The following is a 27,390-nucleotide window of genomic DNA, read 5'->3' on the forward strand; positions in this document are numbered from 1 at the left end:
TGAAAATTGTGTTTATATGAAGACGATTTGAATCACAGATTTCACGCTGGGAACAGTTGGTTAAAAGTGCTGGACGAGCAGAACCTAGTCACTGTAAACGCACACACACACACACACACACACACACACACACACACACACACACACACACACACACACACACACACACACACACATACATAAACACACACACACATACATAAACACACACACACACACACACACACACACACACACACACACACACACACACACACACACACACACACACACACACACACATACATAAACACACACACACATACATAAACACACACACACACACACACACATACATAAACACACACACACACACACACACACACACCACATGCGCAAAAGGCTTCATTTAGTATTCATACGTCATTTTGAAAGTCAGGTATTTGTTGCGATAAGCAGGTGAAGGTTATAAAGCAAACAATATTCCAAACGCAGATAGCCCAAAAATATATGTCCCATACCACTTTAACTTGTAGTGGTTTCTGTTGCCTGACGGGCAATGTGGAAAATTTTCTGGTTGTCAGCTGGAAAGTGATTCAGGTGTCTTGGTCATTCTGCGAGGGCCATGGTAATGTTGTCCGCGGCAGTGCACTCAGTCGATTATTTGAACGGTGCCCTCTTTCTTGGTTATGAAAAGTAAACCCGATATTTGTTCAATGATGCTGGTAGGAAAACGAAGTTCATATTGGATTTGTAATTCGCAATATGTTTAAAATGAATATATAGAATGAAAGAAAAGAAGGAATAACCCCAAAAGAGGAAATCTGATTTGCCCCTCGGCTTTGTGTGTCCTGCTTGTATTTAAGAGTCGATCGTATATCTCTGTCATTGTGAGAGTTGTAGTTGTAGTTTAACTCTTCCCGCCTCTATCTGACTGACTGCGTTCTCTTCGCTTTCTATTCTCTTTGTCTTTTATCGATTCTTCAGTTTAGCTGCTCTCCCCATCCCCTCTTCCTTATCGACGGCGAATAGAAGGAAAAGGACGAGGCTAGAATAGAAGTATCAGAAAGAAGTAATAGTCCGGATATGGCTTCCACTGGGGGATCTTCAGTTTACGAAGACCCGGTTCCTGGTCCACGAACGGACTTTTCTGCCTGGTTGGGTGCCCAGGGCATGAAGGCCAGCTTCGCCAGGGCCATGGGTCAGGAACTTGGGATCAGCGGATACGATGAGCTGCTCGCGTGTGCCGATGACCCTCAAGTAGGCCTGCGTTTGCGGGACAGATAGATGCACTCGCAATACAATATGCTTGGGATCTATAATACTGTACAAGTGGTACTGCGTTGCTGGGGTTACGGGGGCGCAGGGTTGTGGTGATTGAATGGATGAAAATCAGAGGCTTCACTTGCAAATAATATTTAACGTAAAGATCGTTGAGATTTGAGAATATCATAATCTAGTGTGCATTTGTAATGTTCTCTAAGATACTCGGGGCGATAATATTCCTTGAAGGTGTCTGCACTTTATTTGAAGAAGAAGATGTTTATTTCAAATTTAAACTGTTTACCATGTCCATGTCCACGTAACCACATGTTATGTAACGAACAACTGCCCCACCCCTTCCCCTACCTGTAGCCAGGCCCCTCCCCCACCTATTAACTGACCCACCCACAAAACTTCCCACCCCCCACATAACTGCCCACTCCCCACCTGCTCCCGCTCCCCCCCCCCCCCCTCAACTACCTGCCCCTCCCCACCCCCACCAAACTGGGCCACCCACACAACTTCCCCTTCCCACTTGATTTCTCTAGCCCCACATAACTGCCCACTCCCCACCTGGCTGCCTCTTCCCCCCTAACTACCTACACCTCCCTCACCTATTAACTGACCTACCCACAAAACTTCCCACCCCCCCACCTATCTGCCCCTCCCCACCTGATTTCCCCACCCCCACCTAACTGGGCCACCCACACCCACCTACATAACTTCCCCTCCCCACCTGATTTCCCCACCCCCACCTCACTGATCCACCCCTACCTATCTTCCCCATCCCACTTGTGCCATGAGTACAGGGGTTTCATTTTTTTTTTTAAATAGGAGGTGCTTCAAAGAAGGATGAGGCTACAGATTAATCAACGGTGGTCACTGGTCTAGGTCTGGCTGATGGTCCATAGTAACTTGGACAGGAAATGTCAGCATCGATAATTATTATCGCCGTCTGCTGCCTAATTAAATGAATGTGAGATGTATTTATGTATGTTTGCATGTATGTAGGTACATATGCATGCTTTAGCTGCATCATTTGGTCTTGTGAGAAATGTAATGGTACACCACCGTTGGAACACAAGATAAAATTCGAGAGTTGTATGACTGTATCACTCAAACTGAAAACTAGAGAAAGTGAATGAAATATGTTGATGTTGATTGTTGTTGTTGTATGTTGATTGTTGTTGATACTCGGATATCTCACGATTCACGCATGCTAGAGCAACAATTTTTGCGCCAAACTTAATCTTTTTTGTTGCTACATTTAATTAATCTTAAGCATTTTATGTCTATACTCATGTCCGTTCTCCTTTAACTTGAAAGAGTTGTTTTCCAGGTTATGGCTGAATTTCTAAGTGTGGCGAAGTCACGGCTGCCCTTTGCCCTGTATGCCGTGCTACGGCGTATTGTACGCCGGCTGCCAGTCCAGCAGCGCGAGGACGATTCGGGTCGAGCAGGCTGGGAGACCGCCGGTGCTGAAGTTGGAGCGGGTGCGGAGGGATGTTTGCGGGGTGTCGTGCGTGCACTGTTGGTGGCGGTGGTGGCCACACTTGGAACACTAGCTCAAGAGCTGCAAGAGTCTGCATGCAAGCTCGGTGCATTAGAACCGGCGCTCGGGCCTGGTATAGTAGGTGAGAGGAGAGTGGCTACTGCAGCAGAAGCAGGTGAGAGAGTTGGTCTTTTGTAATGGTGAAAAGTTTGTCATTTGGCCATGTAAGGAACCTAGTCGTGTTTAAACCAGGTCCTGACGTTAGTTGTTTTTTGGGGTTTTTTGGGCATTTTTCAGAGATTGATGCAAATGGTGATGGAGAAGGTTTGCCTCTTCTGCCCATGGCATATCAAGATGATGAGAGGTTGGCTTATGACTTTGAGGAGGAGGAAAAGTGGGAAGGTAAGATTTTTGATTACAAAAACAGAAGCATGTCCACTGCAAAGGCAAAAAAGAAATTGGGTTGATTGACTTTATTTATTTTCCTTTTAAAGGATTTTGTTTATGCTTAAATAATATGTTCATTGTGCAAATTCATGGTGTTTGTATTTGTGTTAACATTCCAATAGAATAACCATAAAATTAGACCTGCCCTTCCTCCGCCCTCCCTTAAAATATTTGTGTACAATTCTTTTTAATATTGTACAAGATTTCTTTTATTTCTTATTTTGTAAGACTCGCAAGAACATTCCAAGAAAAATAAATGTTTAGTTCATCACTGAGAAGTAAGCACAGTATTAAAAAGCAAATGAGTTGCATCGCGTTAACTGCATAAGCAGTTAAGAGCTGCAAGAGTCTGCATGCAAGCTCGGTGCACTCACTCACCGCAGGCAGGTTGGTGGTCTTTCTGTCTTCTACCGACTCCTCTCCGGCCTTGCTCCACCAGCTCTCTCTGTGCTCTGTCCCCCCAATATTCCTTCAGGTCGCACAAGATCTGCCTGCAACCCTCTTATGGTTAAACTGCCAAAATCTAGGCTCTCTGCTCACCTTCACTCTTTCATTCCTCTTTACTCCCACCTCTGGAACAAACTCCCCCACTCCCTTCAATCCCACTCCTCCCTCCAGGTCTTTAAAGCAGCTGTTCACCACCATCTCTTATCTTCCCCCATCCAAAACCTTATCTTTTCTACCCCCGATAATTCACCCCAGATACACTTTTTTGAAATTCCAACTTCTTTCCTAGAAGTCATAGCAGTGTCCATATGTTTTATACCTCTCCCACCTCCCTCCAAGCCCTCCCCCTCCCACATTTCTCCCGATGTCCCTGCGCTCAAATGTTGTGTTTGTGTCCTTCCCCCTCCCTCCCCATCTTGTCAACCGCTCCCCTTATTTTGTGTTTTGTGTGTCGGTTTGACTTTTTGTGTAATTAATGTTAGCTCTTTCACGAGCTTCGATCTTGTATACAAATAAAAAATAAAAATCTCCCACCAAATCATCCTCATCGAGACGCTGCAAATGTAACAGGTGTTTCTTTTATATCATTACCTCCACCACAGCAGGTGGATGAAGGTTATATATTTACGACTGTCTGTGAGCAGGGTATCTCAAAAAGTTATGGATGGATTTGGACGCAACTTGCTGGACAGGTTGTGTGTGTGACAAGGAAGAATCGATTCAATTTTTGTGAAGATCCTGATCTGGATCCGGCTAGTGGATTTTTAAAAGTGATTCTTCACCTTTGAGTGATATGGCCAACCAGGCAGATGTATGCTCTCTACTGGGGGCCGTTCTAGTTCCTGTTTCATCTCCCTTTGCTTGTGTCCAACCGGTAGCTCCACTATTAATACAGTGCATTGCATTTTTACCTCCACCACCAAAGGTGAAATGAGGTTATGTTTTCATCCGTTTGTCTGTCAGCAGGATATCTCAAAATATTATCGATGGACTTGGACGAAACTTGGTGGACAGGTTGGGTGTGTGAAAATGGACGAATTGATTAGATTTGGGTGAAGATTTGGATTTGGATACGATGATTTCTTTGTATGCCACCATTGACAGTCGCCAGAGACATTAATGATGCAAAGATGAAGTGATTAGATTTTGGGGTCAAGAGGTCAAAGTTCAGAGGTCCCTCTAGGTAAAAATTCTGTTACTGCACTAACTTGTAAACCAGTGATGGGATTTTGACCAAACTTGGTACAAGTATATATTATGATGGAAAGATGAACTGATTAGATTTTACCATCAATTAGGGAAAGGTCAGAGTGCGTATTCTATTCTTACTGCAGTGAACTATCTATTACAGTAATTACGAAAAATGTATACGACAGTGGAACTTTGGTTATTTCATCAATACTACAGGCAACTGTAGTTAATGTGGAGTTACTACGATTTTACTACTGGGTAGCCAGCAGTATGCTTAATTGAAAGTGGATAGGGACGTTTTCTTGGTTTTCCATAAGACAAACTTGGTTTCCAAATGCATCGTATATACTTTCCTTAAATCTGCTGCTTTCAGTTGGATTTTAATCTTAAGTCAGATGCAGATGTGTCCTCCCCATTAAGCTACCATACCAACCTGCATCACAAGACTGTATTGGAATTGTACTTGCATTAAATAGGTTATGTCCCAACACATGGTGTGCCGAGGCTCATTATTCTGAGTGCAGTACCGTTTTTCTTTGTGTAGAGCATTTGGAAGTCGCACAAATGGTGGGTGAGGCGAGTGAGCATCTTTCTTCCAGTGTAGAGACGGCTGACAACAGGGCACGTGAGCTGCTAACAGTCATCAAGGTTGAGCAAGAACGCTTTGAAGGTGCTTTGAGTTGCATGAAATGAAATGTTCCAGGCTATACTCTCACCTATTCCATTGAAACCAAATTGACGCATGTAACAAGTATGGTTACTTGTCCGATAGGATTTATTGAATCGTATTTTATTTGTGGAATATAATTGAAAGCTCACTGAATGTAAAGTATATGGACAAGACAAATTTAAGAATGAAGAGCTTTTCAGTTTCTTTATATATTCTTTTTGTTTGAGATTGTGTGTAAACAAGTGTTGTCAACTATTGTTGTCAAGATCCAAATCCAGAAACGAGATTTAAAAAATATTCTACAAGTGATTCATCACCATTGGGTGATAGGGCCAAAACGATATATATATATTGTTACGGATCTCTACGTCGGCCTTTCCCCCTTAAGAAGGGGGGATTAATCCCCTTGTCCGCGACTGACCGACGTGAGTCCTGGGGGTCCCAACGCTCCTTCCGGTCGGGAGCAGCCAGGGTATTTGGTCTACAAAAAGTCCCAAGGACCTGAGTGCCACTCCTGACCGTGAAGCAAGGGAGGGACTCCCGCTCGAACCCCGGTTTTAGATGGTCTAGTTGCCGAGCAGTTTTTAGCAACCCGAAGTTCGAGTCATTAGCATTCACTAACCCGATTCCGAAACGTTGGCCAAATCGTGCCACAGGTATTCAATTGGGAAAAGACAAGGACGAAACGGATGTAAAGGAAAGAAGGCAGAGTAAGGAGGAACAAATATGATTTATTACTAACTAATTATGTACAAGTCAAAAGTAACCAAGGAGAAGGAAGGATACGAAAATAAAGACAGAAAGAGGGACGGACCAGAAGGACACAGTGCAATTTCTAGCTTATACAGACTTACTTATAACCCAGGACAGAACACACAAAACAAACTCACGTACACAAAAGGATGGAAGGACAGGAATGGTTTGGGACGGCAGAGGAGGGTCCAGGTAGAATGGTAGATGGTGGCGTCGAGGTCCGGCTCCAAGCGCGCGCTCCGATCCACGCTTTGGGGTCGAAGCAAAAAACCTGGCAAAAACGGCGTCGCGTCTCACCGACCGGCAATAGGGCCTAGAGGGTCTCGGCCTATTGCCGCAATACAGGCACCCCCTCACGTCTCTCTCTCTTTCCTCAATCGTCTCTTCGTGCCGCCGTGGGGACGTCTCGTGCTTTCCCAGGACTCATCTGAGGTGGGGGCCGTCCCGCCGCGGGTCATATCGGCCACACCCTCTAACCTTCGCGCACCTCCCCGATCGTTCTTCCTCAGCCCTCTCAAGCCAAACCCCTCGTGCTTGGTTGGTTGTAGGGGCTCTCCTGGCCCCACCCTCCGATGACGAGGTGGAGACACGCCTTTCTTTCCCAACTTGACCATCGTGCGTAATGGAGGTTTTGGGGCGATTCGAGCGAGCCCCAGCCAAAGGGCAGCAGTGGCAAACGCCACCGTACCGGCGCTTTTTAGGAGGCCCTGGGGGTGTTGGAGGGATCCTATCTTATTTCACTCGATGCCATGCAGTGTTAACCAGTGGGAACAGAGCCTTAACCTACATAGAATAAGGAGATAACTACAAAAAAAAAGGAAATCTATGATTTGCTACGTGATTGCATATGGAATAACTAAGGGGACGACCTTTGACCTTTATACACAAACTGGAGGGTGATATTTACAAGAATTCATTACACTTACAACGATAATAATAAACACAACACAATTCTCAAATCCACAACAATATATATATATATATATATATATGTGTACATATATATATATATATGTGTATTTATCCGGTGTGTGCCCCGGTTTAGAATAGGTACACCGTATCCCTGCGTGTCGTAAGAGGCGACTAAAAGGGTTGGCGTCAGGAAGGGCATCCGGCCATAAAAACATTGCCTCAAAAAGAGAACCATGACAATCACAACTACATATGGGCAGATTACAGCCCGAAGTACCCCGTGGGGGACCCCACTCCCTCTTGTCAAAACTCAAGGTGGGGAATCCAATCGAAGCAAGGGTGGAAATCTCTCCATTTATGACGACGAAACGTCTGATGCCCGACGTGGAGATCGGTTTCTCAGGTTTGGGACATGGAATGTAGGGACAATGACAGGGAGATCAGGAGAAGTGGTGGAAGTATTGGTCAGAAGAAGAGTGGACATATGTTGTGTGCAGGAGACGAGATGGAAGGGAAGTGGTGTGAGAATGGTGAAGGGTAGGCAGGGACAGAAATACAAGTTTGTGTGGCAAGGGTGCCCAGAAGGCATGAATGGTGTTGATGTCCTGTTTTCTGCGGAGTTTGTAGACAGTGTGGTGAGTGTGACTAGAGTGAGTGAAAGGTTGATGATGGTGAAAATGATGATTGGAAAGCTCTTGGTGAACGTCATCTCGGGATATGCTCCGCAGGTCGGTCGGAGCGATGAAGAGAAGGACAGGTTCTGGTGTGCGATAGAGAAGCTGATGGAAAACGTGAACGATGAGGAAGTTGTGGTAGGAGGAGACCTAAATGGAATGTGGGAAGGAGTAGGGACGGTTTTGAGGGAGTTCATGGGGGTTACGGATGTGGTGTGAGAATTGGAGAAGGTGAAAGGATTTTGGAGTTTGCTGATGGAGCTGATTTGTTGATTTGTAATACTCAGTTCCAGAAAGAGGATAATAAGCTTGTTACATACACGTCAGGTGGGTCGACACCAACCGTTGACTGCCTGCTGGTGCGTAGGCGAGATAGGGGGCACCTCCGGGACACAAAGGTGATCCCGGGAGAGGAGGCTGTTTCACAGCACCCCTTGGTTTTCTGTGACATAAGGGTGAAAGGTGCGAGGAAAGCTCGGCGGGTGAAGTACCAACCGAGAATGAAGGTGTGGAGGTTGAAAGAGGTGACAGTGGGGGAGGCATTAAAAGAGAGGCTGAGTATGGTAGAGGGTGATGTGGTTGAGCTTGAAAGTGGTTGGATGTCAATGAAAGATAGTCTGTTGGGAGCCGTTGGTGAGGTATGTGGATGGACAAAAGGACCACCGAGGCACTCGGAAACATGGTGGTGGGATGATGAAGTTGGAAAGAAGATTGACGAGAAGAGGAAGACGTTCAAGGAGTGGCAGAAGGCAAAGGGTATGGGGGCAGAAGAAGGCAGAGCATGAAAGTTATGAGGCAGCCAAGAAGGCTGCAAAGAAAGAGGTAGCAAAGGGGCAGGAGGCATGTAGGAAAATGTTCGGAGAACGCTTGGATTTGGAAGAGGGTCAGAGAGCGGTATTCAGGATTGCAAAGCAGATAGCGAAAGAGAGGTGTGATGTGATGGGGGTGAGTTGCTTGAAGGATGAAATGGGACAAATCGTTGTGGACCCAGATGGAATTAAAGGAGGATGGAAGAGATATATGGAAATACTGTTGAATGCAGAGAATGAATGGGATGGCAACATCAGAGAGTAACCCAGTTTTAGGACCGGCAGAGAAGATAACCAAGAAGGAAGTTGAGGAAGCGATAAAAGCAATAAAACCACCGTTTAGAGGCCATTTTTCCCCGCAAAGCGGGGGTTGGCCTTTTTCGGGGACTGTGGTTGTTGTTTTTTTTGGTCCCCTTTTTGAAGCAATGTTTTACGGCCGGATGCCCTTCCTGCCGCCAACCCTGTTTGTCGCCTTTTTACGACACACAGGGAATTACCAGTGAACTGGTACTCAATTAGCCGACCTCGGAAGGATGACAGGCTGAGGCAACCCCCCTGGCGTTAATTCAGCGATCGACCGGGATTCGAACCCAGGATCCTTGGATCCTAAGCTGGCACCCTAGCCGCTAGCCCAACACCAGGCTTGAAAGCGATAAAAGAAGCGATAAAAGCAATGAAGAGCAGAAAAGCGGGAGGGCCGACGGGAGTTGTGGGAGATATGTTGAAGGCAGCAGGCAGCAGGAAGTTGGGGTGTGAAGAGAATGACAGAGATCTGCAATCTGGTGGTGAAAGAAGGCCGCATTCCAGTGGATTGGGAACTGAGTACCCTCGTCCCTCTATACAAGGGGAAAGGTGACCCTCTGGACTGTGGCTCGTATCGAGCGATAAAGTTATTGGAGCATGGAATGAGGGTATTGGAAAGGGTGCTGGAGAGGAGGATAAGGAAGAAAGTGAAGATTGTGACGAAATGCAGTTTGGATTTATGCCAGGAAGAGGAATGACAGACGTGCTTTTTATTATGAGGCAGTTGCAGGAGAAGTACATGGAGAAGAGGAAGAAGTTGTTTCTTGGGTTTGTTGATGTGGAGAAAGCATTCGATAGGGTTCCACGTGAAGTAGTGACATGGGCATTGAGAAAGTTAGGAGTGGAGGAATGGTTGATCAGAGTAGTGATGGCAATGTACAAAAGAGCGCGCACAGCTGAAAGGACGAAGGACGGGAACAGTGGTGAGTTTGAGGTGAAGGTGGGAGTGCATCAGGGGTCGGTGCTAAGTCCACTACTATTTGTAGCTGTGATGGAGGTGCTGGCTCGGAATGTAAAGGAGGGTTTACCGTGGGAGTTGTTGTATGCAGATGATCTGGTGTTGATTGCAGAAAGTATGGATGGACTGAAGGAGAAGATGAACAAGTGGAAGGAATGTATGGAGCCAAAAGGTCTGAAGGTGAATATCAGAAAAACGAAGGTGATGGCAAGTGGTAAAGCATGTGGTGAGGTGGAAAGAACTGGGAAGTGGCCGTGTGCTGTGTGCAGGAAGGGTGTCGGAGTGAATTCCATTCAATGTACAATGTGCGCTGAGTGGGTTCATCAAAAATGTAGTGGTTTGAGAGGGTCATTAACCAGTGTGGCAGCTACATTCAAGTGTAAGGTGTGCACAGAGGGAGCTGCAGATGGAGGAAATGTTGAGTTGGATCTTGGAGACGGCGTAAAGATGGAAGGTGTGAAAACATTTTGTTACCTAGGAGACATGCTGAATGGAGAAGGTGGATCAGACTCGGCAACGGTTGCTGGAGTGAGATGTGCATGGAAGAAGTTTCGGTAACTGAGTGGCGTGCTGATGAGGAGGGGTGTGTCGTTGAAGCTGAAGGGAAAGGTGTATGCTGCATGTGTGAGAAGTGTTATGATTTATGGGAGCGAGACATGGGTAATTAACGTAGAGCAGCAACGAAGGCTGGAAAGGGTGGAAATGCGAATGGTTCGGTGGATGTGTGGAGTATCGTTGAGAGAGAGGAAGACAAATGATGAATTGCGAAAGATGATGGGAATAGAGCCTGTGATGGATGCTGTGAAGAGAAACAGTTTGAGATGGTTTGGTCATGTGTTGAGGAAGGATGAAAGTGACTGGTTGAGAAGTGATGGAAATGAATGTAGAAGGAAGTAGAGGACGGGGAAGACCGAGAAAGACTTGGCTAAAGATGGTCGAAGAAGAAATGCCTGCAAGGGGGTTGACAAGGGGAGATGCAGAAAATAGGGCAAAATGGAGAAGATTGTCATGGGGACCGCAAGGCTAACCCCCGCTCTTGCAGGGAAAATGGCCTTGTGTGTGTGTGTGTGTGTGTGTGTGTGTGTGTGTGTGTGTGTGTGTGTGTGTGTGTGTGTGTGTGTGTGTGTGTGTGTGTGTCTGTGTGTGTCTGTGTGTGTCTGTGTCTGTGTGTATAGATATACTCGCTTGGCTCGGCTCACCACGCTTGCCTCACCACGCGTCATCAGAGTAACGGGCTTGTTTTAGATGAGGATAATGATTGTACCCTAGTGATTGTGTTGTCATGGTTTACATCAATCATAATACAAACAATTATTTTGCACAAATGTATTTGTAATACACGTTATATTACATTTTCTAAACGATTTAAGTTGAACATTGAAGTTGAAATTGTTTATTAAAAATATATATAATAATAAATTTTTCAAAAAAAATACCCTTAGGACATACCCACCGGAGAGATATGTGCATACCAGAAGCTTGGTACGATTTCACAAAAGTTTGAAGGAGTAGTTCAGTGACAAGACAGCATATATATATATATATTTTGGCATCATTGCACTTTTTTTCAAATAACTCACAATTTTCTCCAAAAATAAGCTGAAATTGATGAAAGTATTCAGTCTCCACAATTCTTTATTTCACTGTTAATATTACAGAACCTTTGTTTTTGATTCAGAACTTAATATATTCTTTTAAATCAGAAAATAAAAAGAAATGGCATTGACAAATTTATTGACACCCTCGACTTAATATTTGGTAGCACAGCCTTTGGACAAAATAACTGCAGTCAAGCGCTTCCTATAGCCATGAATGAGCTTCCTGCACCTCTCTATTGGCAGTTTGGCCCACTCTTCCTGTGCAAACTGCTCCATTTCTCCCAGATTTGAAGGGTGGCTTCTCCCTCCCAACTGCTGTTTTCAGATCTCCCCACAGGTGTTCAATGGGATTTCGATCTGGACTCATTGCTGACCACTTCAGAACATTCCAGCATTTTGTCTTCAACCGTTCCTGGGTGCTTTTTGAAGTGTGTTTGGGGTTATTGTCCTGCTGCAAGACCCATGACCTTCGACGGAGACCCAGCTTTCTGACACTGGGTTGAACGTTGCGCTCCAAAATGCCTTAATAATCTCCTGATTTTATGATGCCATGCACACATTCGTCACCCAGTGCCAGAGGCAGCACAGCAATCCCAAAACATCACTGAACCTCCTCCATATTTGACTGTAGGGAAGGTGTTCTTTTCTTTGAAGGCTTCATTCTGTTTTCTGTAAACATAGAGATGATGTGCTTTACCAAAAAGCTCTAATTTGGTCATCTGTCCACAGGACTATTTCCCAGAAGGATTTTGGCTTCTTCAGGTGTGTTTTGGAAAACCCCAGTCAGGCTTTCCTAGCAGTGGAGTCCTCCTGGGTCTCCTACCATAGAACCTCTTTTCCTTGAGTTGGCGGCGGATGGAGCGAGTTGAAACTGTCATACCTTGTGATTGAAGGTCAGCTTGAAACTGTTTGGCAGTTGATGGAGATGCTTTCTCCACCATTCAAACAATCCTTTGCTGCAATCTTGGATCAAGTTTTCTCTTGCGGCCACGTCCATGGAGGTTGGCTGCAGTGCCATGGGCCTTAAACTTCCTGATAACATTGCGTACGGTGGACACAGGAACATCAAGGTCTCTGGAGATGGACTTGTAACCTTGAGATTGTCCATGCTTTGCTACAATCTTGTGTCTGACCTCCTCAGACAATTCTCTGGTTTTCTTTCTTTTCTCCATGTTCATTGCAGTACACACAGTGACACAAAACAGCAGAGTGACTCGTTTTCTCCATTCAAACTGGTTTAATGAGTGATTTTTATAATGCAGACACCTGTATCTTACCACAGGTGAGTTCAATTCCAAAGTAAAGGAGAATCACCTGCTTGAAATCTAATTATTTCTAACAACTTCTGCAACATGTCAATAATATTGTCTGGGCCATTTTAGGATTTCTGTGTGAAATAAGCTAAGATTTAGTGATGTATTTCAGCCTTTTTGTTTTCTTCCACTGCAAACCAAATAAATACATATGTGGATACCAATTTTTTTTTAAATTTCAACAATTTTCAGGAAGAAATGGTGCATTACTTGAAAAAAGTGCATAACCTCCTCCATAAACCTCCTCCTCCTCCTCCTCGGTGATTTCAATATCCACATGGACTCCACTGACTCCACAATAACCACTGACTTCACTGATTTACTCACCTGCTTTAACCTCACTCAACATGTCAACTTTCCTACCCATAACCGTGGGCACATTCTGGAACTTGTCTGCTCTACTGGATTAATTTTGCACCATCTCTCTGGCTCCGACCTCACCCTCTCTGACCACTTAGCCATCACTATGACCATCAACATCCCCACCCCAACACCAAGGCATTATCGCACTCTCAATTTCGTAAGCTAAGCGCTCTTTCACCTACCTCATTCTCATCCACCCTCTCTGAAAAAATGTCCACTTCTCCCTTCGTTGACCTCCACACCCCTTCTGACCTCACTGACTACTACAACCACACTCTCTCCTCCTGCATTGACCAGCTTGCGCCTATAAAAACCAAAACAGTTTCTTTCACCCATTCTGCTCCCTGGTTTACCCCTGAACTCCACCTGATGAAAACTCGTGCTCGCTAACTTGAAAGACTCCGCAATAAAACAGGTCTCACAATTCACTCCCAAGCCTACAAGGACCACCGACAACAGTACAAAGATGCCCTCTCCCGCGCCCGCTCCACCGACTACTCTCAAATTATCCACTCTGGCTCTGGAAACCCAAAAGCACTCTTCTCTACAATAAACAAACTCCTCAGCCCCCTGGACACCACCACCCAGTCATTCACAGTAGGCAACTGAATCTCCTTCCTTTCATTCTTCCAAAGCAAAATTGACAACATCTACAGCAGCTTAACCACCACCGCACCTGCTCCCCCTCAAACCACCTGCCCCCCCTTATCCTGCCAACCCCTGTCTCAGTTCTCCCCAGTCTCCCCTACTGACCTCTCTGAACTCCTCATAGGAATGAAAACTGCCACCTGCACTCTTGACCCCATCCCCTCCAGCTTTGTCAAGGCCTCCCTTCCTGCTCTCTCTCCACTTATCACTGCAACAATAAACTCCTCCCTGTCTACAGGCATCGTCCCACCATCCCTCAAAATTGCTGCTGTTACCCCCATTCTGAAAAAACCTGGACTAAACCCTGACACCCTAAACAACTTCAGACCCATCTCCAACCTACCCTTTCTGTCAAAAGTTTTGGAACGCGCTGTAGCCACTCAACTCAAACATCACCTCTCTGCCAATAACCTGTATGAAACATTCCAATCCGGATTCCGCTCCAACCACAGTACTGAAACTGCTCTCCTCAAAATAACCAACGACCTTCTCCTCTCCTCTGACGCTGGCAACCTCAACATTCTCATCCTCCTCGACCTCAGCGCCGCCTTTGACACCATCAATCACACCATCCTCCTCACCCGACTTAAAACCACCTTTAACATTACCGGCACTGCCCTCTCTTGGATCAAATCATACCTCTCCGACAGACGCCAGTTCATCTCCATCAATAACTGCAAATCCCCCACTGCTCCCCTCCCCCAAGGTGTCCCCCAAGGTTCAGTTCTTGGCCCCCTCCTCTTCATCCTGTACCTGTCCCCCCTTGGTCACTTAATCCGCCGTCATGGTCTCCAATTCCACTGCTTTGCCAATGACATCCAGCTTTTCATCTCCACCAAGTCCATCTCCACCGCCACCCACTCTATCCTGACAAACTGCATCACTGAAATAAAATCCTGGCTTCAAATCAACTTCCTCAAACTTAACTATGATAAATCTGAAATAATCATCATTGGCCCAAAAACGCTCACCAAATCCACCCATAACTTTGCCCTCAACATCGACGGTTTCCCAGTATCCACCTCCCCTCACATCCGTAATCTTGGCATCATCTTTGACCAAACCCTCTCCTTCGACAAATACACTAAACAGATCACAAAGACAGCCTTCTTTCACCTGAAAAACATCGCCCGTCTCCGTCCATCCCTCTCATCCACGGCTGCAGAAACCCTCACCCACGCCTTCATCACCTCCCATCTGGACTACTGCAACAGCCTCCTCTTTGGTTCACCCTCAATAATCACCAATAAACTCCAATACATTCAGAACTCCGCTGCCCGTCTACTCACCCATTGCCGGACCCGTGACCACATCACCCCCGTCCTTTACAAGCTTCACTGGCTCCCCATCCCCCAGAGAATCCAGTACAAAATCCTCCTCTTGACCTACAAAGCCCTCCATAACCTGGCCCCTTCCTACCTGACTGACCTCCTCTCCAGACACACTCCCACCCGCAACCTCCGCTCTGCTGGTACCAACCTCCTGACCCCCACCCCCCCCCCCATGCGGACCAAATTCAGATCCTGGGGGGACAGGGCCTTCTCCATCGCTGCTTCCACCCTCTGGAACTCACTACCTCACACCATCAGAGACTCCTCCTCACTCACCACATTCAAAACATCACTCAAGACCCACCTGTTCAACACTGCATTCAACATTTAACCCACAGCATTTAACCCCTGACTATCTCTTCTCCTTCTTCCTTTTGCTTTGATTATTTACCTATTGATTTTTGTCTTTTTGCACTTGTTTTTTGTACTCTGTCAAAGCGCCTTTGGGCTTCTTGAAAAGCGCTATATAAAATAAATGTATTATTATTATTATTATTATTATTATTATAAGTGCCAATAATTTTGGCCACGACTGTATATATATGTATAGAAGGTGGTTCAAATGATTTTGACACCCGAGATATGTATGTCAAGTAAACGGGCTTGTTTTATTGGATTTAGATACGATAATTGGCGACTGATGGTGTTGTCAAGGCGTTCAATTAACTGTAGGTGTATTGCATCAATTTTGGTGAAGATATAGACCCCAAGACCCCAAGGACTCCGAAGACCCAAAATAAGCACTGGACAGGTCTATTGGAGACCCCAAGGACCCAAATGACCCAGAGGATTTAAAAGACTGACAAGTCCCTGAAAACCCAAAATACCCCAAAGACACCAAGACCCATAAAGACCACAAAAACCCAAAAGACCCTGAAGACCCAAAATACCCCAAGGCCCTTAAAGACCCAAAAGACCACAATGACCCCGGAATCCAAAAGACTCTACAACACAACACAACATGCATTTTAAAGGCCATTTTCCCTGCTAGAGCGGGGGTTAGCCTTGCGGTCCCCATGACAATCTTCTCCATTTTGCCCTATTTTCTGCATCTCTCCTTGTTAACCCCCTTGCCCGCATTTCTTCTTCCACCATCTTTAGCCAAGTCTTTTTCGGTCTTCCCCGTCCTCTGCTTCCTTCTACATTCATTTCCATCACTCTTCTCAACCAGGCACTTTCATCCTTCCTCAACACATGACCAAACCATCTCAACCTGTTCCTCTTCACAGCATCAATCACAGGCTCTATTCCCATCATCTTTCGCAATTCATCATTTGTGTTCCTTTCTCTCAACGATACTCCACACATCCACCGAACCATTCGCATTTCCACCCTTTCCAACCTTCGTTGCTGCTCTACGTTCATTACCCATGTCTCGCTCCCATAAATCATAACACTTCTCACACATGCAGCATACACCTTTCCCTTCAGCTTCAACGAAACTCCACTCATCATCAGCACGCCACTCAGTTCCCGAAACTTCTTCCATGCACATCTCACTCGAGCAACCGTTGCCGAGTCTGATCCACCTTCTCCATTCAGCATGTCTCCGAGGTAGCAAAATGTTTTCACACCTTCCAGCTTCACGCAGTCTCCAAGATCCAACTCAACATTTCCTCCATCTGCAGCTCCCTCTGTGCACACCTTACATTTGAATGTAGCTGCCACACTGGTTAATGACCCTCTCAGACCACTACATTTTTGATGAACCCACTCAGCGCACATTGTACATTGAATGGAGTTCACTCCGACACCCTTCCTACACACAGCACAGGGCCATTTCCCAGTTCTTTCCACCTCACCACATGCTTTACCACTTGCCATCACCTTCGTCTTTCCGATATTCACCTTCAGACCTTTTGTCTCCATACATTCCTCCCACGTGTTCATCTTTTCCTTCAGTCCATCCATACTTTCCGCAATCAACACCAGATCATCTGCATACAACAACTCCCACGGTAAACCCTCCTTTACGTTCTGAGCCAGCACCTCCATCACAGCTACAAATAGTAGTGGACTTAGTACCGACCCCTGATGCACTCCCACCTTCACCTCAAACTCACCACTGTTCCCGTCCTTCGTCCTTACAGCTGTGCGCGCTCTTTTGTACATTGCCATCACTACTCTGATCAACCATTCCTCCACTCCTAACTTCCTCAATGCCCATGTCAATACTTTGCGTGGTACCCTATCGAATGCTTTCTCCAGATCAACAAACCCAAGAAACAACTTCTTCCTCTTCTCCATGTACTTCTCCTGCAACTGCGTCACAATGAAAAGCGCGTCTGTCGTTCCTCTTCCTGGCATGAATCCAAACTGCATTTCGTCGATCTTCACTTTCTTCCTTATCCTCCTCTCCAACACCCTTTCCAATACCTTAATTCCATGCTCCAATAACTTTATCGCTCGGTACGAGCCACACTCCAGAGGGTCACCTTTCCCACCTTTCCCCTTGTATAGAGGGACGAGGGTACTCAGTTCCCAACCCACTGGAATGCGGCCTTCTTTCACTACCAGATTACAGATCTCTGTCATTCTCTTCACACCCCAACTTCCTGCTGCCTTCAACATATCTCCTACAACTCCCGTCCCGTCAACCTCCTTCTGAAGACTGTTAAAGACCCAAACGACCACGAAGACCCCAAATACTCCAAAGACCCAAAATAACCACGAAGACTGAAAGGATCTAAAAGACCCTAAAGATGGAAAAGACCCCGAAGACTCAAAGGTCCCAAAGAACCTTAAAGACCGAAAAGAGCCCGAAGACCCAAAATATCCCGGTTACTGAAAGGATCAAAATGACCCAGAAGACCGAAAAGACCCCAAAATATCCAAAATACCCTTAAAGACCAAGAAGACTGAAAAGACCCCGAAGACCCAAAATACCCCATAGACCCCAAAGACCCAAACAATCCAAAGACCCTGAGGACCCAGTGGACCCCAAATTACCTCTAATACACAAAATACCCTCAAGACCCTTAAATACCCCAAAGATCCAGATCGAGGACCCAAAATACTCTGATGACCCAAAAGACACCAATGAACCAAAATACACAAAAGACGCTGAAGACACCAAAGACCCCAAGGACACCAAAGACCCCAAGGACACCAAAGACCCCAAGGACACCAAAGACCCCAAGGACACCAAAGACCCCAAGGACACCAAAGACCCCAAAGACCCCAAGGACACAAAAGACCCCAAGGACACAAAAGACCCCAAGGACACAAAAGACCCCAAGGACACAAAAGACCCCAAGGACACAAAATACCCCAAGGACACAAAAGACCCCAAGGACTCCGAAGACCCAAAAGAAGAGTAATTATGCCTCTTACATTGGAATTGTCAATGGTGGCTTGCAAACTGAGCCTCAAGGTCGGTGGTTTCTAATCTAATCAAGGTTTCCAATCATCTCTAAGATCTGTACTATCTTCTATATATATAAAACACAGTTTGTTTGTGTGTTACCTATAGACTCCTAAACGGAGAGGCTCACGTACTTGATATTTGGCATAGACATGGCCATTTAGCCTGGGAAGGACATGGCCTACCTAAAAATATTTGACGAGATCCATATTTTTTATTCATATTTACCTCAGCACATTTCAGCGAGGAACATTATACACTGAATCTCAGCATGTGCCAGAGCAGCTCGCTGATTCGCTCAGAGTGATCACGTGATGTTCCATCCTCGCCGCCAGACCATTGAACTGAAAATATATAGAATGACCATTGCAATTCACACCACACAGGGGGAGATGTAGCTACCGGGCGCCATCTTGGTTGGCACTCGATGCTGGGCGATGGTGATTTCCGTCATGCGTTTGCACGTAATTCAGAGCGAAAAGCGATTGCGTTCTTTATTCTTATTTAACTAAGTGCATTTCAGCGAGGAACATTATACACTGAATCTCAGCATGTGCCAGGGCAGCTCGCTGATTCGCTCAGAGCGATCACGTGATGTTCCATCCTCGCCGCCAGACCATTGAACTGAAAATATATAGAACTAGCAGAAGTACCCGGCATTGCCGGGCGGGGGAGGGGAGGGGAACGGCGGGAGGGGGAAGGGGAGGGGAGGAGAGGGGAACGGGGGGGGGGGAGGGGAGGGGGAGGAGGGAGGGAGAGGAAGAGGAAGAGGAAGTGTCCTGCGTCCCCTTCCCCTCCCCTCCTCCTCCCTCCCCTCCCCCTTCCCCTCTCCTCCCCTCCCCCCGTTCTCCTCCCCTCCCCCGCCCGGCAACGCCGGGTACTTCTGCTAGTATAAAAAAATTATAAAATAATAATGAAATGTAAATTGCAAAAGTATATAATTAAAATTGTGGGTGCAGTTTTGATGACTATTCCATCGTTGCTATTTCCACAGGCACTTCAGGTAATCTCATTTACAAATGAAGGCAATCAAACATATTTGCAAACGATTACATCACTCCAAGGGATTAGTTTGATGATGTCATTACAGGGATTCCGTCTGTTGCCTGGTGTTGTTGATGGTACACTGTGTCGCCTTTACTTTTTCAAATATAGATCGGAGTAACTGAAAAAAAACGACGGAATAAATATCATCCGGGGATGAAGGTATGAAATCTGGGCAGGAGGAGTTTTCATTGAGCATTACATAATATTTTAGTGGGTGTTTGTGGAAGTGTTACAGCGGGTTAGTTGGTGTTCAGATTTGGCCAAAGAATGTGTTACGCAATTTTGAATGGGCCCTTAACAAACCCATGGCGGCTACTGGAAATATGGAGATCACGGATTTCCCGGTTAGGTGGAGAGGAAAGCTGGCATGTGGGTTATACCCATGTGCGGGTTATACGTGCCTGAAATTTTCCGAGAGTACGTTTTTCCCCAGGTGCTGGGTGTATAAGGGGGCGGGTTATTTGCATGAAAATACGGTAGTTTGTATTTGAGTAAATAGTGTAAACATAATTTTTATGCCTCCGCCGACAAAGTTGCTGGAGGATTTACGTTTTAGGTTTGTCCATCCGTAATAGGTTTTCATTGCCACGATAACTTAACAACCGCTGAAGGTATCTCAGTCAAACTTGGTAAAAGAATGTATAATGATGTAAAGATAAACAGATTAGATTAAGGGGTCAAGAGGTCAAAAACAAGAGGTCCTTGAGGTAAAAATTGTGTTGCTGCACTAACTTGTGAACCAGTGATGTGGTTTGACCAAACTTTGTACAAGCATATATTATGATTAACTGATTACATTTCGGTGTCAAAGGTCAGAGGTCATGTCAGGTAAAAATGTGATACTTGAAAACAGCTGAATGTATTTACAGTGTCTTCAGAAGTATTCACACCCATTGATCTTTTTCACATTTTGTTGTTACATGCAGCCTGCATTTAAAATGGATTAAAATGGACTCCTGAGAAAAAGGCACGTGACCACTTGCCTGGAGTTTGCAAAAAGACATGTGAAAAACTCTGAAAGTATGAGGCAAAATAATCTGTGGTCTGATGAGACGAAAATTGAACTCTTTGTCCTGAATGCAAAGCGCTACGTCTGGTGGAAACCAAGCACAGCTTATCGCCCATCCAACAACATCCCTACCGTGAAGCATGGTGGTGGCAGCATCATGCTATGGGGATGCTTTTCATGGGCAGGGACTGGGAGACTTGTAAGGATCGAGGGAACAATGAATGGAGCCAAAATACAGGCAAATCCATTAGGAGAACCTGCTTCAGAGTGCAATATACGTACATTAGACTGCAGTGAAGATTTGTGCTCCAACAGGACAATGACCCCAAGCATACAGCCAAAGCAACACTGGAATGGCTTCGGACCAAGACTAGAACGGCACTCAGTAGAGAGCATACCTCCACCAGGTAAACTGTTTACGTTTTGTATCCCAGATGATGATGTCAAGTCTCCTCAGGCTATGATGGCGTGTGCCATCATATTGCCTTTCTATGGCTGGTACACATGGGTAAGTGTGTGGTATAGACGAGGGGTTGCCACTCCTCTCCATTCCTCTGCTGGGGAATTCACCCTCTTCCACCCATGCTGTTGGAGTCGACTAGACTCTCGTCCACCAGATGTGCAGAGCCATCTGCCATTTAAACCGCATTGCTGTGGACTGTTATCCTGGTAAGGGGGGCTGACAGGTACTACTCCTTGCCCACAGGTGACCTGGGATTATGCAAGGCAGGGGCATCCATCTCCCTGAGGTATCAGAAGACACCCGCATACCATTGTATGCCAGAGTAGACCAGAAAATTACAATACAGAATCACATTTAAGCATAATCATCCGTCCACAACTTTTTGAGATATCCTGTTATGTATCGTTTTTGGCCCAATCTCCCAATGGTGAAGAATCGCTTGAAAAATTATACTAGCCGAATCTGGATCTGGATCTTCACCAAAATTTAATCGATTCTTTCTTGTCACACACACAATCTGTCCACCAAGTTTTGTCCAAATCTGTCTATAAGGTTTTGAGATATCCTGCTATATGTTGCTTTTAGTCATATCACTCAATGGTGAAGAATCACTTAAAAAAATTAAATTATTCTCATGTCCGAATCCATATTCAGATCTTCACCAAAATCGAATTGAATCGTCCTTGTCAGACACCCAACCTGTTTACCAAGTTTCGTCCAAATCCATTCACAACTTTTTGAGATATCTTGTTGACAGACAGACAGGGGTGAAAACATAATCTCCATCCACCTTTGGTGGTGGAGGTAAATATGAAAGTCCTTGAGTCTCCGCTCAAGAGACTCCAGCTAAAGCCTAGACTTGAATCCCATTGAGAATCTGTGGAAAGACTTGAAGATTGCTGTTCACTGAAGCTCTCCATCTAACTTGACAAAGCTTGATCAAATCTGCAAGAAAGAATGAGAGAAACTCCTCAAATCGAGATGTGCAAGGCTGATGCAGACATACCGTATATACCGGTGTATAGTACGCACCCCCAACTTCCTCCCTCAAAAAAAAAATAAGAAAAAAGAAACATTCATTTTCAGATTACAGTAGCGTGAATCTTTGTATTTGTACATAAACTTTAAGTAGCACAAAATGAACATTTTGAAAGGAAAAAAAACAACTCAAAATATTTAGCTATATGTAGACAGTGTTCTGTTACACACGCGTCAGTGTCCAGATGTGCATGCAATCGCAGGAGCTTCTTTGCTTCATAGAAGAAAGGAGAGAGTAGACAGATTATTAAAACAGTTGTGCTCCCGGCGAAGCTTGATTATGAACGCCTGGAAGCGTGTCGTTTTGTCGGCCGTATCGTCGGGAAGATGCTGTGCGATGTGCGTGCGGCGTCGTACCGACAGATTATGGCGTTCCATAAATCTGTGGGCCCATGATGTGCTGGCCCATGAAGTATTCGATGTCTCCGTCCAAAGCAAAACTCCTTGCCTTCAGCCTGAGAGCAAGTGTGGAGATGGCGTGACCCTCTGCCCGCTTCTCCTCGAACCCAGGCGATGACACGCTCCTCCAGCTGAGGCCACTTCGCCGATTTCCCCCTGTTCGCCCTCTTCTTCCTCGGCATATCCTCTAATGAAGCCTTTGTTATTCGCCAGCGCCGGATGACAGACTCATTCACGCCGTGCTTCCTCCCAGCTTCTCGGTTCCCAAACTCTCCTGCAGACTGGCAGACGGAGAGTTTGAACGCTGAAGTGTACGACCGCCTTGACATCTTGATCTTCTCTTCTCTGGAACCGGATAGAACGTATGAAGACGTTTCAGTCCGAGCTGACGTTTACGGTAATCTGCCCTACAATTTCGGGTTGCTACGCAATTGCAGTCGTAATATAAAAGACCTATGTGGCTTTTCCGGTCTGTTCACATTCTGGAAGCGGCGTTGCTTTGAGCGACAAATCCATAGAAAGCACGTAATGGTACAAAACCCGCTTGCCATCCGGGGCGAACGAGCAGCAATGGCGGCCCTGCATGTCGGCGCAATTGTGCATGACGTAACGGGGAAAACGTGCAACCGAAATCGCTTTTCGTAAAATACTTTTTTTCGTAAAATACTTTTTTTCGTAAATGTGTTGGAAAATTGACTTGTTTTGAAGCAGAGTTTTTTTCTATCCCCGTGTATAGTACGCACCCCCAACATTAGACTTTTTTCCGATTAAAAAAGTGCGTCTTATACACCGGTATACGGTACTCAAATAGACTTGAAGCTGTAATTGCTGCCAAAGGTGCTTCTACGAAGTATTGACTCAGGGGGTTGAATACTTGTGTAAATTAGATATTTCTGCATTTCATTTGTAATTTTTATTTTTATTTTTTAATTCTGGGAAAAAAAAAAATCCACTTTGACATTATGGGGTACTTACTACATGGAGATCAGTGAAAAGAAAAATAATCTAAATTTCAATCCATTTTAAATTCAGGCTGTAACACAAAAAAAATGTGAAAAAGGTCAAGGGGTGTGAATACTTTCTGAAGGCACTTTAAATCAAACTTTGTACAAGTATGTATAACGATGCAATAATGTGGGTGGAGGCATGTTTGTTGACGTCGTGACGTTGAAGAGTGCCATTCCAGTTTTTTTATTCTTGAGAGATGCATTTAAATGTTGAATTTTAAACTAAGTACAGTGGATGTATTTCCCACTTGTTCTTGTACTTGGTACAACTTGCAGTTAATCCAAACTATTGGCAGAATGCAAGACCAACTTTGAAATATACAGGGAAACTTCAAGCATGCTCACTACCAACGCACTTTGGCCCGGTCCACTGCAAAGTCCAGCACTGAATGGGAAAACCTCACCATTAATGGAACAATTCGGTTTTATCCACCTGATACAGCTTGCGTTTTGGCCATCCACCTGCTGATTTGTGGAACTGGTTGCTTGAGTCACCAGTTTTCAGATCTTCCATGCACATTGCCAATTATGCAACTTGAAAAGTACTCAGGAAGACGGCGGCTTTCTTTCACGATGCTCCATTCTGGGCACGCAGCACATGTGCAGCTGGTTGTCCCCCGTCGCACCGCGGAGCGAAAGGGGGACTATGGTTTTCCCGTGCGTGCGTGCGGGCGTGTGTGCGTGCGTGCGTAAGCGAAGGAACGTATTCGAATTTGGTGTGTGGGTGCAACCCACGTCAAAATCCTAGATGGCCGCCGCCATGTATGTCTGATGCCATGTATGTCTGAACCTTGGGAGCTGAATATCTTGAAAAATAAGCAAAGTACCAACTTCTAATTTGGTGTGTGGGTGTATCTCTGCATAAGGAAGAAAGCTATTGAAAATTGGGTCGCCACGTCAAAATCCAAGATGGCCGCCACCATATATATGTCTGAACCTTGTGAGCGAAATATCTTGAAAAATAAGCGAAGTACCAACTTCTAATCTGGTGGGTAGGTGTACCTAGGCACAAGCAAGAACGCTGTTTAAAATTGGGTCGCCACGTCAAAATCCAAGATGGTCGCCGCCATGTCTGTCTGAACCTTGTGAGCGGAATATCTTGAAAAATAAGCGAAGTACCAACTTCTAATTTGGTGTGTGGGTGTATCTACGCATAAGGGAGAACGCTATTGAAAATTGGGTCGCCACGTCAAAATATAAGATGGCCGCCTTGCGTCTTCCACATTGTCAACTCGCATCACTTCACCAACGGGGGACCTAGGCGTAACGCTTGTCTCTCACTAGCAGCCCCTACCACCAATCCCCTCCCCCCTCCTCCTCTGGATTATTTATATATTGCTGTTCAACATGGCAATGGCTTTGCTTGCTATTCTTCACTACTTTAACTGTTTGCCCTGTTCTCTTTCCCTACCTGCTCCTCACTACTTTTCCTATTTACCCTATACACTCAAATAAATAAAATCTTGCTCATCGCATCAAAAAATAGCAATTTGCCAGCTTCATGCAGTCTGTTTGTGTGTTTGCATGAATTTTATATTCTCCTGAACCACTGGACAGAATGAGTTCAAAAGTAGTGGTTGTACTTGGTGCATGTACCGGAAGGTTTTAGGTGATTAAAAGAAATCATAGTCCCAGTATCCAGGGTGGGGCGAGGTCTCCAATTCCCTCTATGTAAACGTGTATTGTATAGTGCCACTTCCGGTGGGGGTTCCGTTCCAGTTTCAACTTCACTTGTTGGGCCACCAGAAGACTCATGAGATGAAACGTGGTAGCACATTTACATACCTATGCTGGTCCTTGTTCAAACTTGTTCTAAAATCTTTATAAACCATGCAAACACTGCCTCACCGTCACTTGTAAATGATTTGTGACGATCAAAATTTTTCATTTCTGTCCTTTGTTATCCAAGGAATTGCAGCTGTGCGGTTTTCTCATCGTACGTGTGTCAAATGTCGAAACATTTTGTTGCGTTGTTTTTATTTTATTTTATTCACGAGTCATCTAAACACACCTTTGAACTAGATATTTATTGATATTCTTCTGTTTGTCTTCTCATGACTTGAATCTATGAGAATTGTTGATTTTGTTTATTCCTTTCCCCTGATGCCAATGCAGCTGTTTCAGATCCATTGCAAAAAAGAGATCCGGAACCAGGAAATGACCATCCAGAACAGGAAGACTGGGGAGCATTGTCAAGCCCACCACATGGTGTGATTACTGAAAGTTATTTTTTTAACATTGCCCGATGATCTTTTCAACGTATATGAGAAAGTGTTTATTATCCCCACACTTTTTGAAAACATAGGGGCAATACCCCTGGCGTTCGCCTGGTAGAATAAACAGTATACTACATTGACTAAAGGTATTCTAAACCAATTTAAATTGTTGCTGGAAGACAGGGCAGCATGTAGAATCATACTAACATAAGCATAAGACTTTAAACAAACAAACAAAAAATACCTATTTTCTGGGCAACCCCCTGCCCCCCCATCCCCTCCTTCCCCAAACCCGTATACCTCCTCAACCCCAATTTTTCTAATGCTGTGAACAAACTTTGGTACAACCCGGATGATTAAGGTTGTGGTGAAGTTTCATCAGAATTGTGTGTGTATATTCTGAGAAAAAAGCAAATACATATTTTGGGGGACAACCCTCCCATATACCCCCCTTAGGGCCGATTTTCTTAGTGCAGTTAACCAACTTCGGTACATCACGGGTGATGAAGGTTGTGGTCAAGCTTCATCGAAATAGTGTGTGTAGTTTCAGAGGAAAAAAAGCAAATTCCTATTTTTGGAGGGCAAACCTGGATACACTTTGACCCTCGGTAGTCCCCCTTAATCCCCCAAATTTTTTTTTAGGATATATATATATATATATATATATATATATATATATATATTTTTTTTTTTTTTTTTTTTTTTAATGCCGTGAACAAACTTTAGTCACAACACAACAAATATCATTTGTGCCAAATTTGGTCACAATCCCTTTAGCGGTTTCGGAGAAGATGTTCCAAGTGTTTACGGACGGACGGATGAGCGGACTGACTGACGGATGGACGATGCGCCATCGCATAAGCTCCCCTGAACTTTGTGACAGGTGACCTAAAAACTACGTCGGCCAATATTCTTATGGCGGCCATTCTGGAAAATGCCCCCTATCGGCTGTTCCCCATCGTTTCGCGAGGTTTGTGGAAGCTCATGTTAAAGATAATATCCCAAGGTACCTAAATCGATCTTCAAACTTGGTTCTCCTTAAAATAGTTATGGGGTCCCAGGAAGATAACCCCACTAACGCTATCTCCTCTGAAACAACAGTTGTGCAGACATTCACCAAACTTGCTAGTTATGATCACCACATGGCAAGAAGGTGCAATAACAGTCATTTTGGCCCCGCCCCTTGTGGTGGGGTCAAAAGGTGAAATGCCAATTACCGGCACATCTAAAGTTGTTTTTTATTATTATTATTATTATTTTTAAACGAATTATTATTATTTTATTCTTTTTTAATTTTTAAAATTATTATTACATTGTTTAAATGAAACTTTGTATATGCAATCAATGCGTGAAATATCTAAATTTTTACAGCAAAGCCCATAGGGCAATGCTGTCTAGAACAGCATTTGTCTGTCTGTCCTGTGTATGTATGTATGTATGTATGTATGTATGTATGTATGTCCCTCACAAACGTCCACCAATCAGAGCTAAGGATCTAGTCTCATGACGGGGCCAGCTGACCCTCCACTTAGCAGATCAAAGCCCGGCTGTGCCGTTGTTAGACTATCGGTCTTGTTTTTGATTTAATCCCTGGCTGATTCCCTATGGGGTGGAGACTTCGGGGAAACGGGGAAACGTCTTTTTAACAAAATTTGATATTGGGTCATTCCTGGTGGAACATTTTGCCATCTTTCAA

The 27,390-nt window shown here is 45.0% G+C and overlaps 1 protein-coding gene across 1 annotated transcript in view; it reads left to right on the forward strand.

Moving 5' to 3' along the window:
- The first annotated feature begins 774 nt into the window (after positions 1–774).
- LOC137434796 (uncharacterized) overlaps positions 775–27,390 on the forward strand; it is a 30,546-nt gene continuing 3,930 nt past the window's right edge. The window contains exons 1-5 of the mRNA XM_068127921.2: positions 775–1,239; positions 2,582–2,909; positions 3,032–3,136; positions 5,364–5,489; positions 25,594–25,686. Of these exons, the coding sequence (XP_067984022.1) occupies positions 1,066–1,239; positions 2,582–2,909; positions 3,032–3,136; positions 5,364–5,489; positions 25,594–25,686 (826 nt within the window). The 5' untranslated portion in view covers positions 775–1,065. The remainder of the gene's footprint in view (positions 1,240–2,581; positions 2,910–3,031; positions 3,137–5,363; positions 5,490–25,593; positions 25,687–27,390) is intronic.

This window comes from Myxine glutinosa, chromosome 1 (genome assembly GCF_964187855.1).
Source record: "Myxine glutinosa chromosome 1, kmMyxGlut1.1, whole genome shotgun sequence".
NCBI classification, from domain to species: Eukaryota; Metazoa; Chordata; class Myxini; order Myxiniformes; family Myxinidae; genus Myxine; species Myxine glutinosa.